Below are 13,634 nucleotides of genomic sequence, written 5' to 3' on the forward strand. Positions count from 1 at the left end.
TCTATGGAGTCTAAACACACCTGCTAGCCAGCACTAGGCCCTCTCTATGAAATCTGAGGTTCCATAGGAGCAGGTAGGATTCTTTGTCCTAGAGCCTGTGCAGAACAAGGAGGAAATTTCTAGAGGTTTGTCTCTAGTGCTATTATCTGATATATTGTTTGTGTAGACCTAGATAAAGTCTCCAGCTCTCACCTGGAGGCGCACACAGCAGTGTTGTATTTGCATAGGTCTGAGTAAGACAGCAACACGCCACAGCATAGAGACTTTCTTATCTTTGAGAACAGGTGCTTCTGGGATGCCTAAGCCAGCTTGGAACTTCTAAGCCTCCTGCCCCAGCCTGCGAAATGTTGGCACTGCAAGTGGGAACACCTGTATCTGGCTTTTGTTGTTGCTTCAAAGGCCCTTAGGAACTCACTCAGGCTTCATCACGCCAGAAACACTAAAGATGGGAGCGAAACAATTCCAGGAGATCTTTCCGCATGCTGGAGGTCGGTATCTGTTCCTGTATTATCTCACCTCCCTAACACCTTTAAGCGGAAGATATAATCGTACCTGTTTCTCAGGTAAGAAGACAAGAAATGGGGTCAGTTTGGGTCAGACAAGCACACCACAAGAAGGAAAAGCAACTGGTAGAGACAGTCTAGTATCAGCCCGGAAGTCCCACCAGACCCACGGTCACAGGTGTCTCCCTCACTCTTGGGCTTGTCCTATCTGAGGCCGTAGTTTGGAGTTAACGGGTGGGGTGCATTAGGATCTTCAGATATCTGAAAAACGTCCTCAGGGTGGCATTAAGAAGAGGAGGGGTAACTTGCACTTCTGGGCGCTGTGTACCGAGCCTCCTGCCTCCCCAGTGTGGCATGCCAAGTGTTTGCTTTCTGGTGCTCTTACAGGGGTGCACCGGGGTGCCTCTGGGGACTTAAGCAAGGGCACTGAGCAGAGCTTAGCTTAGCACTTAAAACACCACTGCAGCTCTGGAACCAGCAAAGGACACAAGGACAGGGAGAGAAAAGCCCAATTTCTTTGAGCTCAGTAAGACAGGAAAAAGGGGGCAGCCTGCCATGATAGGCCAGGCAGATGGATGAACAGAAAGAGACCTCAGAGGAGAGAGCATTTGGGTGGTAGTGAAGGAGTGGGAGGTTCCCTTTGTCTCATCTTGCTGGGTCTAGAAAGACCTGCCCTGCCCTGCCCTGCCCTGCCGTTACTGTCTACTGAACCAAAGGCTCCACGGTACACAGACCGGGCGCCAAGTCAGAGCTACTCTTCTCACTCTGAGTCTCTGATCTGAGACACACCTGAGTCCACAGGGGCCTCTGGTTCTGAAGCCCTGGCTTGCCAACTATACGGCAGCATCTTTATCTTTGCCCCGGCCTGCCCTCTCCAGCCGGGCTTAGCATCTTTAATAAGGGGCCACACTGCAGGACCCCACTCCTTGATGTCTGGGCTCAGAGAGAAGCACACATTTCATTTTCCATCAAAAGCTGGTGGTTTCCTGAGGGAAGCCAAGGTTGCCATGTAATTGCTGAAGCCACTATTGAAATTCCCCTTTGGATCCCCGAGTTCTGAAAACTCCCATGGAGAAGGAGCAGGCTTGGAGTCCTGCAGGCCTGGGCTGCCCCGACACATTCCTGAGGCTTCGTTTCTGTGTGGTCCCTTTGGAAAGTTCCAGGAGATCCATTGCTTGATAAGTGTTCTCATCTCTGCCTGGAGTCAAGCCAGAAGCAGATGTCAGATCTAAAGCTTCTCCAACTCCGCAGCTTGACCGTTGGCTGCTAATTTGTGCTGATGCAAATGAAATGCCTGAAAACATTTCTCATTCAAGGAAAGACAAGCCGTGATGAAACTCATCACCTTACATGCTGACTTGAAAAAGCAAAAACAAACCACCACCAACAACAACAACAAAGGAAGCAAGCCCCCCATTGAAGCTGGAGATGGTCCTTCTTCAAGAAAACGTCACAAAAAACAGGGCAACTGAGGTCAGATGCACCAATGCCTGCTAGAACACTAAAGCACTATATTTCCTCCTTCCAGAGTCAAAATGGAATATGCTTAATTGAGTTCTCAAATTCCTCCACGGATTTTCCTTCTGCACCTTGTCAAGGTCTAACACCATCCCCACCACCAAACAGACTTCCGTACCTGCAGATGCAAACTAAGGCACCACACACCGTCCTTCGGCATGGAGTAAACACTCAAGTCGAGAAAACTGATGGAGAGCAGAGGCATGATGGGATCACAGGTATGCACAGCCTTGCTTGGTGTCATTCGTGATGTGATTTTCACAATCATCTCGCGGAAGAGGAAGCCCAAATCGCACCATCCCTTACTGTCTCCACTATCCTGAAGCTGTGACAGGTGCCTTTTTTGGAGTAGCCCGCTCTGCGAACCTGGCCATGTGGCTTGGCCTTGGCCTCAACACTTACCACGGGTGACATCCAACCTCGTGAATGGGGCTTTGTCAGCACTAGGTTACTAGGTCTGCCTTACCCGGTTTGAACCTTTCTTATTTTTCAGAGGCAAGACTGCTGTGTTACTCTGGCCTCCTTTTGGGAACAGCAGGATTTCCTCCTTGGATTTTCTGGACAGCTCTGCTTCCTCCCCCTCTCTACGCTGCCCCCCCAACCTTTTGCGTGGTTAGAGCTGTGGAGGGGTGGGGCCTGCTATTAGCTCCAGCTGTGGCTACTTAACCTTGCCTTGCCATCCTCTGTGAACCGGGAAAACAATTCAGCACATTAGCGCTTTCAAAAGGGTCAGATCATGTTTGCCATTAATTGAATTTGGGATAAAATATGAATTCAGCTCTTGTACATGATTTCAGATGGAAAGCAGACACTGTTACCCCCATTCTGTCTACTCCGGTTTTCTTCTCCTAACTTCTCATGCTCTATCAGAGTCTGGGTGATCGGTGTGTGAAGGGGTGCTCGTCACTGACCTGGGAAACCCCTACAGAACAGGCTTGGGGGTGATATCTGTGGGCGTGTCTAGTGCCTCCACCTTGAAACAATTCCTAAAGATATCCTGGGATATCTGTGTTCACCAGTGCCCTAAGTGGGCAGGCACATGAATTATCCTATACACCTAAGTCCCCGTCACTTTCAAAACTCTGATTTTGTCACTCAGAAACTTTTAAAGGAAGCAGCATCCATGGATCCCCTGGCTTAGCAAGTCTGTTGACAGTCACCCAGCCTTCCCTTCCTACTGGCTACTTAGAAGATGTTTGTGCTACAATTAAAGGCACAGAGGAGGTCAGAACCCGTACGGAGCAGCTGGAGGTAAAGGAAACACACAATCTAATCCACTGGGAGGCTGCTTTTAGAATGAGAGAGGCCAGCTGCCCTTGGACTCTAACCAAGGGCGGTTTATCCTTGAGCTATCCAAAAGAAAACCTTATAAGGCAGTCTCTTCTAGAAGGCCGGTCGTAGTGGACCCTTCTAGGGACAGGACAGAAAACATATTAAGGTGTCAGCACGCCTGCTCAGCTCCATCACTGAAGGAGGGGAAAGTGGCCTCCACTGTCTCTATCTTGCCCTCCTGAGGTTATTTCTCAGCTCTAATAAGGCTTTCTCAACTCCTACACACATTACAATATTTATGCCACAGGTTTCTTCCTGGTGTGTATGTAATTTAAATGTGCCTGTGGGCTATTTAATTCAGGCCTTTAAATTCTGTTTTCTCGAAGAGTTGTGGAGCAGGCACTTGACATCTAATAATCAAACGGTAAAGGCTGTGCCTTGTCTCTAGAGTAATTTTTCTCTAAATTTTTAGAGAAATTTTAGACTAGTTGGGAACTTTAGAGTCTGGAAGGAGCCTAAGTCTTTCCCCTCCTCTTCAGAGTTGTCCATTTCCTTTTTAAAGCTGCTGCAGGAGCTCAAAGCTTTCCTACAGTTTAGTGACTAAGACAAGACAAAGCGATAAGGAAGAATTAGTGATCTGCTCACCATTCTAGAAGCTTCTGTGTTCAACAAGGGCAAACAAGGCCAATAAAGGAATAAAGTTACAGTGGTATTACTATTGTGTTGGGGCAGATTTCTTATAGGCAGCCCTCTCCCCTCCCTCTGTGTTTCTGATCTGAAAGTGAGGAGGGAGTAATGGGATGGCTGTAATCGGGAGGCTGTCCTGGCTACCAAGCAAGCAACCTGAGATCTCACTGAGTAAAACGACAGTCAGAGGCACAGGGAATACACAGCCTGTCATGGCAAGCCAGGGTCTCAGGACTGGCAGTTCTTAGATTCCTTTCTATGTATTCTGACAGCCCTTCCACAGTTCCTCCTATACCCACTCCACTCTCAGCCTCCATGAAGAAGGATCTTTCGCTCTCCTCTCCTATGACTTTGACAGTTTGGGTTTCTACGTAGAAACGAGATCATGCCATATTTGTCTCTGCGCATGGCTTACGTAGCCATGTCTTCCAGGTTCATCCACGCTGTGACAAATGACCAGACTTCCTTCGTTAGTAACGCGAGTAGTATTCCATCTTCTTCCTCCTAACTCCATTCCAATCTCCACACTAGTTCTCTAGCTAACTGCCTCCCCTCCCATCTCAGTCAGGATATCACTCCTCCAAGAAGTCATCAGTGGGCTCTTCTCCCACAAATCTGAATGCCCTACTCAGCATAAACTTTTCGTTTTTGCACGACAGACTTGGCTTAACAAAAAGCATCACATTGACACGCCCCGTCTCAAGATAAACCAGCTCATTAGCAAGTTCTTTGACTGTTGAAGCACCTCTGTTTCAGCTTCCAGGGGAGTTCGTGGGTTCACTCAAGGATAGCAATTACACAGCAGCATTTAAATGGCACATTACCAACCTTACAATAAGTCTGAAATGAATTCCTTAGAGAAGGTTTTTAACATTTGCCAAATAAAATTTGTCCCTGACAATCAAAGCCTTCGCTGAAGCCTTTTCTACTCACAACACAGTTCCTGGACCCAATTCTAGACATTGACACAACGTGAGAATGTGGGGGTTTGGGGAAAAGTGAGCATGATATTAGAGCTCAAGACGGCACTGGACAGGAAGCTAAGTCGGTGTAAAGGGATGGGGTGGGGGTCAGGGAGAATGCAGGGTGGGGTACACACAACAGGGAGCCCACTGCCCACACTTCCAGAGGAAGGCCCTTCCCTAAGGGTCTCTGTCTGACTGATAAACATAAAACAAGTTCCTACTGATAGCCAGCCACTGTGTCTGAAAGGAATTAAAAGACGGAGGCCGCCCTTTACTCTGGGAAAAGACAGACGTGTAAAAGATTATTCTGAGACTGCGGGTGGTCTACACAGCTTACTGTCCACTCAGGCCAACGGCCCTGCTCCTCCCTTTGCTGGAGCCCTCAGATCTGCCCTCTTCGGCTTCTTGGCACTGCCCCTCCCTGGCGTTTCTACTCATCCCTAGTCTCTATCCTGTTTCTCTGCTGCTCGTGTTTTCACAGCACACACAACTGTGCGAGAGTGCTCGCTTCTGTCAAAAGTTTACACTAAACTCCATGAGTAAGAAATTGCTTCTATTTTATTCAAAGTTGCTTACTCCAAGACCAGAAGAGTGTGGGAGGGTTCACTCATTCATTAATCCATAACTGACGTAGCCCCTTGGACATTAGGGCTCTTTGGGCAATGGAGACTCTCTCCTCATATAGAGCTAACTTTCTGGTTGAATAATGACAACGATCTTCATCCTGTGGTTTCTACAGATAATTTCCATGACATCAAACCATCACAAAACCCTACGAGAACGGTAGAATTGTAATCCCATTCTACACTCGAGGAACTCTATGGGCAGAGAGGTCATGAGAGCACAACATTAGTGTGATTCACTGTAGAGTTAACATTCATACCCAGGGAGTCATATTCTACAGTGGACTGTCAGCTGTGATGTCTCTGTACAAATATACAGCAAGGACCCAGTAAGAATGTGCTAATGTTGAACAATGCTGGGAGAATAACATCATGATGGACCAGGGGAAAGCCAGGTCTCACAGAGAAATGACATAAGAATTCCAAGGGAGTTTTGTGTGTGTGTGTGTGTGTGTGCAGGGTGGAGGCAGGAGGCATTCCAGGAAGAAGGCACTGCATCTGCAAAGGCATGCAGAACAGCAGCCATATATTGTGGCAGGAACAAAAGAAGATCAGAGGGAAGAGGCCGGATGGAGTTATACTGTGAAGACCCTCCTGCTGCCTGAATGGCAGTTCGGACTTAGCCACGGAAGTACTAGTAAGTGGGACCCGAAGTAGTGGCATTCTGGGTCCACAAGTAAAAATTCTGAAGGGACAGAAAATGGTACTCAGAAAATGTGACCGAGGAATTCAGATTTGAAGGACAAGTAAACAAAAGGTCTGAGGATTGGAACAGAACAGTAGCATTTTCTGTCTCAGCAACATGATTCTATGTCATGCCTCATCATCTCAGTCTTGACTCTTTTTATTAAGCTGAATTGTCAAGTCTTCTCCTTCTAGTGAGCCAGGGACCTTAGCGGATTCCACTGGCACTCAGTTTACAGTGACAGCTCCAAGATTCGAGATTATGAGCTCATTATCTTTCTAACAGATTTTCAAGCAGATGGCATTGCCTTCTACTGCAGAGATACAGACTCCAGCAGGACAAGCTCTCTCTAGAAGGCAGTAAGTGATAATTTCAGTGAAGAAAAGCAACACCAGGAGGTGCTCCAGGGACCTAGGGAAAGTGCTTGGCAATTTGTGACGTGAACACACACTTCCTTTGTCCTCAAGGCCAGATCTGCTCTGTGCATCCTTAGCTATATGCAGCTGAAGCTGGCTAGCTGCTCAAAAAACATTATGTTTAATGAGACCACAGGAACAGAATGCAGACAGCCTATTTCACTGGGGCTGAGTCCTGTAATAAACTCCTCATTACAAACACGATCCAAGTTTTTCTTGAGGAAAGAAACATTAGAGGAAGTGAGGAGGTACATTGTTACTCTCTGTAAAGACTCAGGACTGAATGGGATTTAAGTGGTACTCTGCTCTTCTAGTGTCTGTCGCTGTCAAACTACACCCAAGACCCAAAGCAAGTCCCTAAGAAGATCTTGTTTCCCCATCACTCATTCTTCTCTGCTGCGGGAAGGTATTTTGGGGGCTCTCTGTCCTCATCTCATCTCTCTGGCCTGCTTTTACCATTGCCCTAGAAACCAGCCCCCATGTTTGTCAGTGTGGGGATAAGGGAAGCAAGCCTGATTTGTTTCCAGTTTTAGATGCTCTTTCTCAGCATCTTCCTCAGCATAAGGATAAAGCCAGGCTGTGCTCTGAAAGAGGCTTGCATCCTGGAGAGGGGACTGGAGATTGGGCATCACTGGCAATGAGGCACGTTAGACCTGTTCATTCATCATATTTGCTCACTCACTGTGTGAGCGTTGAGAGAAGTAGCAAGAGAGAAAAGGATAAAAATCTACACTTAGAAAAAAGTCAGGAAAATAGAAGTGGATAACTTGGGAGAAGGAAGGAGAGGGGTGAGGAGAGGGGAGGAGAGAGAGCAATGATGCGGCTAAACATAATAAAAGTACATTTATAAAATATCGTAACAAACCTATCATCTTGTACTATTAAAATACACTAATAAAAATAAAAACTAGTCACAGATGAGGAAACAGCAGCACTTGGAAAGTCGCCAGGGTAGTGTGCTCTGATAGGCAAAGAACCTTGACTCTGGGACTATGGGAAAGAAAGTCCCCCTTGGGATGTTTATGGAGAGATGGCTCAGAGGTTAGGAGCGCTGCCTGTTCTTCCAAAGGTCCTGAGTTCAATTCCCAGCAACCACATGGTGGCTCATACCATCTGTAATAAGATCTGGTGCAGAATACAGTATATATAATAAATAAATAAATCTTTAAAAAAAAAAGAAACTCCCAGTATTTGGAATGGCTCTTAATGTGCAGTTCCCTTCATGATGTGACCCTCATGCCAGTGCCAAAGGAACAAAGGGCTGTTTCTGTTGGAACCAGGGCTCTTTGGGTTGTTCTTTTCTCAACTTGAGGTGATAATACCATAAGTGGGTAACTGTGAGCTACACCATCTAAGGCTTTTAACAACAAACTTTGGAGTGAATGGCACACAGCTTATTTGCATATGGATTTCTGGGAAGAGCTGTAAAGAAAGAGCTGGTACTTGGAAAGTCTGGAGAAAGCCTGAACTGTGTTTAGGGTGCAACAGCTGAATTCTCTCCCCTCCCCTCCTACCTTGGCTGGGGCCAGTACAGCAGCTGCCAGCGCCAGGCTCTAACTTTCCCTCCAAATGCCTGCCCATGGAAAAATGTTATTTCAGGCACTAGAGTTAAGTTTCTGATATTTTCTTTTTGGTCCCAACCTCAGACTTTATTTTTTCCTATTTCATAAGTTTGGATTAGTAGGGAATACAATAGACAGACATAATGTCAAAGGCATTTCTCATGAACCTTGCATCCTGTGGATAAATTATGAAAAAAACAAAACAAAACAAAACAAAAAAACCTAAGCACAAGAAGAAAAGCAATATGGTCAGAGGGCTTAAAACAATCAAAGCATTCGATAACTGGAAACGCCAGTGCTTGAGATTAACATGAACTCAACCTTAAAAATCCTTTTTCTCTAGTTACTAAATCAACTTTCCGAAAGTCTTTACTGCGTATTTCTCTGCTAACTCCGTCTACCCACCTCTCTGCACACACCCAAGCAAAGAAAAAAAGTTCTCAAGAGAATAGTGGCTTTCCGGAATTGCCCTGGCAGCTATGAGTTGGATGAACTGTAGGGAAAGAGGAGCCCGAGGTCTCGGAAAATCTTTTCTATATTTACACCCGTTACTGCGATTTTTCACTTTCTTGGCGCACACAGGAAACTCCAAATAAAACCATCCAAAGAGAGCCGGGAGGCGTTTCCCTTGGCTCGGGACACTGGGCAGCCGTCAACTCCTCCCTCCCACGGGTCTCCAGGGATGCTCGGCAGCAGGGGGGTGGCGGGGAGTGGCGGAGTAAGCGCTGGTGCCCACCTTGCTCGCAGGTGCCCTTGCTGACCTGGGTGATGGCCTTCTCCCCGCGGCTCTCGGCACGCAGGCTGGCGGCGCGCAGTTGGCAGCCGCTGGGGTAGGTGGTGCCGTCGCTGCCGCACACCGGGTAGCGGCTCTTGCACACGCACACGGCGAGGACCGCGGGGCCGCCGGCTGCTGCCCCGGCTTTACCCTTCCGCCTCTTGCGGCTCTTCACGCACTCCATGCCCGGCGCGCAGTGCCCCCTGCCGGCCGCGCCGCCCCCGCACGGCTCACCCTCGCCGCGAGCGCACACGGGGCAGCAGCCGCACGCGTCGCGGGTCTCACCCAGCGGGCAGCCCAGCGGGGGCAGCGCGGGGCAGGAAGCCCGCACGCACGGGCCGCAGGCATCCGAAGAGGAGGAAGAGGAGAGGGGTAGGAGCAGGAGCAGCAGGCCGGCTGAGCCGAGCAGCAGGGCGCACAGTGGCCGCTCCATGGCGGGGTTGGCTGGACACGAGCGGGCGCGAATGAGCAGCGGGGAACCCCGTCGCTGGCCCTTAAAGCCACCGCCCCGCCCGGCGCGCCACGGGAGCCCTCCCCGGGGCGGAGAGTCTGTTGCTGACCGCCCCGCTCTGCTCGCCCGCCCGCCTGCCCGCCAGTGCTCATGCCGCCTGCCATCCCTGACATGGGCACCTTCGCAGCCTTGGCTGGATTGTCCTATGCCCAACACGTGGGCCGCCTGGCTCCCGCTCAGCCCCCTGCCCGTGTCCTCATTCTCCATAAGGGATCACGCCTCCCTGCAACTTCTGTTCCTTGCTTTCCAGATCCAGCTATTTTTACTTTTTTTTTTTTTTTAAACAACTAGGACTTTATGAGAACTCGCAGTTTAATCCATTAAATTCTTGTGAGCCTGGGAAACCCGAGTACTTTGTGGGTACGCTTTTAAGACAAACCGCGAAGGGAGTGGGGCTTGTGTCCTCTTTGGCAACAGCGCCTGTGTGGTTTTGGATGTCGTGTTTCTTTTTGGATCCTCATAATCTTGCTCCTCTCTCTTATCACGCAACCGCCTGTGCTACCTCCTGCCAAGTTTAAAGTTCTTTTTAAAAGTTTTGTTTTTAGATTTATTTTTATTTTATGTGTATGGATGTTTTGATTGCATATATGTTTACATCATATGTGTAACTGGGGCCTGCAGAGACCAGAAGATCAGACATCCTGTTCCTGGAGTTAGAGACAGTTGTGAACTGCTGTGTAGGTGCTGGGAATCGAACTCAGGTTCTGGAAGTGCAGTCCAGTGCTCTTAACTGCTGAGCCATCTCTCCAGTTCCTTACAAACTTTAAAAGTATTTTTTATTTTGTGTTTGTGAGTGAGTGTGTATGTGTGTGGAGGTTGGAGGCCTACTTTCGGCAGGTGGTTTCCTCAGTCCACTGTTTGGTCCCACGGCTTGAATTCTGGTCATCAGGCTGGTCAGCACACGCCTTTATGCATGGAGCCACGTCACTGGCCGGAGTTATTACTTGAAACACAGAGCAGAGAAGACCTTTTAGAGGAAGGGCCATTGATCTGTGAGGACAATGATGCTGACTGTGTCATAGAACTGTCTTTCCGTTTCTTTAGGGTATTTAACAGTTCAGTGTCCACACTGGTAGCAGCTACAGGGATCAGGGTCTTCGGTCCCAGCAGGTAGAGTGTGAGACTGAGCCCCCCTCCCCCCCCCCCGGAGTCCACAGGGAGCCTTAGTCTTAAGGACTGTATTAAAATAAAAAAAATTTGCTCATTATAATGAACACACTAATAAAGCATTAAATTATAAACACTTGGCTCAGAAACACATCTTCCCAGTTTAAAAGCTAAAATGACTGCCAGGCAGTGGTGGCTCATGTCTTTTTAATCCCAGCCCTCAGGAGACAGAGTCAGGGATCTCTGTGAGTTCGAGGCCAGCTGGTCTACAGAGCAAGTTCCAGGAAGGCTGCAAAGCTATAGAGAAACCCTGTCTCCAAAATAATACAAACAAACAAAAACAAATTAAATGACCATGTTCCCATGAGCAAATGTTACAAGAGCAGTGGCTGTAGTAAAGAGGGAGCTAGTTTGTTCTCAGCCACGTAGCCCCGAAATAACCACACAGAAACTGTATTAATTAAATCACTGCTTGGCCCATTAGCTCTAGCTTCTTATTGGCTAACTATTGCATCTCAGTTTAACTCATTTCTATTAATCTGTGTATCACCACGTGGCTGTGGCTTACTGGCTAAAGTTCTGGCGTCTGTCTTGGCAGGGCTACATGGCTTCTCTCTGGCTCAGCCCTTCTTTCTCCCAGCATTCACTTTAGTTTTCCCTGCCTAACTAAGTTTTGTCTTGCTATAGGTTCAAAGCAGTTTCTTTATTCATTAATGGTAATCACAGCATACAGAGGGAAATCCCACATAAAGTGACTGTCCCCTTGGGCTGACTTTTCTATAAACAGCTGTAGAGGAAGGCTGGCAGGGTGCCAGGGGCGTGGCAGTCTGAGGAGAGTAGGGCTGCACTCTACCCTCGATAAGCACAGAAAGGATGGACTCTAGGTGACCAAGGCAAACATACCCATTGACCACAACTAGGTGGCAGCACACAGTGCAGAAGTGATGGGGATGGCTCTTGTGCTGGAGGTCCTGCCTAGGCCTTGCCACTTTTTTTTTTGCATAAATCCCAGAATCTGGAGGGCTGCTATGTTAAAGCAAGAATCAAAGTCTATAGCACCATCAGCAAGGTGTGTGGCTGCCCTCAGCAGTCACTCTGGGACTACTGTACACTTTAAAAACATTACCAGAGTGAGATGAGAACCCTTTTCCACTGAGAAAAGGAGCTGGTGATCTTTGGCATAGTTTAGAAGAGTGGCATGCTTTTTAAAATAATTTATTTGTTTTTATTTTGTGTGCATTGGTATTTTGCCTGCATGTAAGGCTGTGAGACAGTGTCAGATCTTGGAGTTACAGACAGTCATGAGCTGCCACATGGGTACTAGGAACTGAACCCAAGTCCTCTGGGAGAGCAGCCGGTGCTCTCAACCACTGAGCTATCTCTCCCGAGTGGCATGTTTCTAAGAAGCCAGAGAATGACATGGCAGTTTAAAAAACCAATGGACGTTTTTGAAGGAGTTTTCCTGAGTATGCTTGTTCTGTTCAACAACAAGAGAAGGTTATTAGTGAAATAGTCTTAATGGACAGTGCAGTCTTCCAGTCCAGTTTCAGTATTATTAACCTTTTGCTAAAGGTCTCTATTTGATTCCACAATCCATTATGACTAGTCATCATAGCCCGAGGATCCACAGACGTCAAAGCTGCCCCGAGACAAGGATGTCAACGCAAGTAGTTTACTTGAAAAACCACATAAAGACATAGGTAGGAAGTGAGCAGGAAGGGAAGTTGGTAATAAACATGTATCCTGGTGACCAGTCGTGTGTGTGTGTGTGCACGCATGCATGTGTATATGTTAATGCGTGTGAATGCACGTGTATGTGTGTATGCACGTGTGTGTGTACATGTGTGCGTACGCGTGTGTGTATGCCCGCATGTGTGTGTGCGTGTATGTGCACGCGTGTGTGCGCGTATGTGTGTGTGCATGCATGCACGCACGTGTGTGGGTATGAATTGTGGTAGCAGCCACAGGGCCGTGGGGTTTTTCCCCAGTGAGTGGAAGTCCCACATTAGAGGTGACAGTGAGGACTTAAGCAGGTAAGACAATAAACTCTCTCTGGGGACCTTTGCTGCTCAGCCAGAGAAACAGCAATCGGGTTACTCTTTGTGAAGGGGCGCCCTAGTCTGTGCTAGGGCTGATCAAGGTGAAAGAGTGAAAATAGGAAGACACATGGTTATCGCGAGAAAGGAGAAAAGAAAGGAACTGGGTACTTAAAGAGAAATGTAAGGGTTTCCTTCTAAGTGAGATGTCATCTGCTCGGCCTCGGCATTGGTGATTTGAAGAGCCTGGATGTGGACACTGGTCTAAGTCACGTGCAATAGAGATAGATGAGTTTGTTTCTTTCTGTTTAACCTGATGCCTTTTGTTTTATTTTCTTGCCCCGGTCAGCGGCTGCCACATGTGTTGAGGAGTGGGAGAGTAGACATCCGTGCCGTCTCAGCCTTAGAGGGGATGTTTTACTCTTTCTCCACTGAGGACGAAGTTAACTGTAGGTTTTCCACAGTCTTATTGGTTGAGGAAGTCAGTTTCCAGTTAGATGAACATTCTTATGAAGTGATGCTGGGTTTGGTCAAACGCCTTTGTACGTCTATTGAGATAATAACTAAAAATGTCTCTCATTTTACCAACATGGTATGTTTCACTGATTTATATTTTATCTTTGAATATTGAAACCATATTTACATTCCCGAAATAAATCCTACCTCGGCATGGTGTGAAAGTCTTTTTGTGTGTTATGGAACAAGGTGTGAAAGTCTTTTTGTGTGATTCTAGAACTTAATCATAAGTATTTTTTTTTGATCCTATTCATAAGAGATGCTGGTTTCCTCTTATGACTTTGGTTTTGTTGTTATGGTGATAGTGGTACCACACAATGAAGTAGGAAGTATTTACACATCTTCCATTTGCAGAGACTGATTACTGAATAATTAATAATAAACCTTTGGAAGCCTTCTAAGTGAAGCTTTTCTTCTTGGGATGCTTTTCAATTACTAATTCTTTCTTTCTTTCTTTC

The 13,634-nt window shown here is 47.4% G+C and overlaps 1 protein-coding gene across 2 annotated transcripts in view; it reads right to left on the reverse strand.

The window, feature by feature from the left end:
* The window catches only part of Igfbp7 (insulin like growth factor binding protein 7), a 61,256-nt gene extending 51,766 nt beyond the window's left edge, over window positions 1-9,490 (reverse strand). The window contains exon 1 of one of the 2 annotated variants that reach the window (XM_005359385.2): window positions 8,968-9,490. In XM_005359385.2, coding sequence (XP_005359442.1) covers window positions 8,968-9,439 — 472 coding nt within the window. In that variant the 5' untranslated portion in view covers window positions 9,440-9,490. The remainder of the gene's footprint in view (window positions 1-8,967) is intronic. The other variant, XM_013350796.2, reaches the window with a different exon arrangement.
* Between the last annotated feature and the right edge of the window lie 4,144 nt (window positions 9,491-13,634).

The sequence above is a fragment of the Microtus ochrogaster genome, linkage group LG1 (genome assembly GCF_000317375.1).
Source record: "Microtus ochrogaster isolate Prairie Vole_2 linkage group LG1, MicOch1.0, whole genome shotgun sequence".
NCBI lineage: Eukaryota > Metazoa > Chordata > Mammalia > Rodentia > Cricetidae > Microtus > Microtus ochrogaster.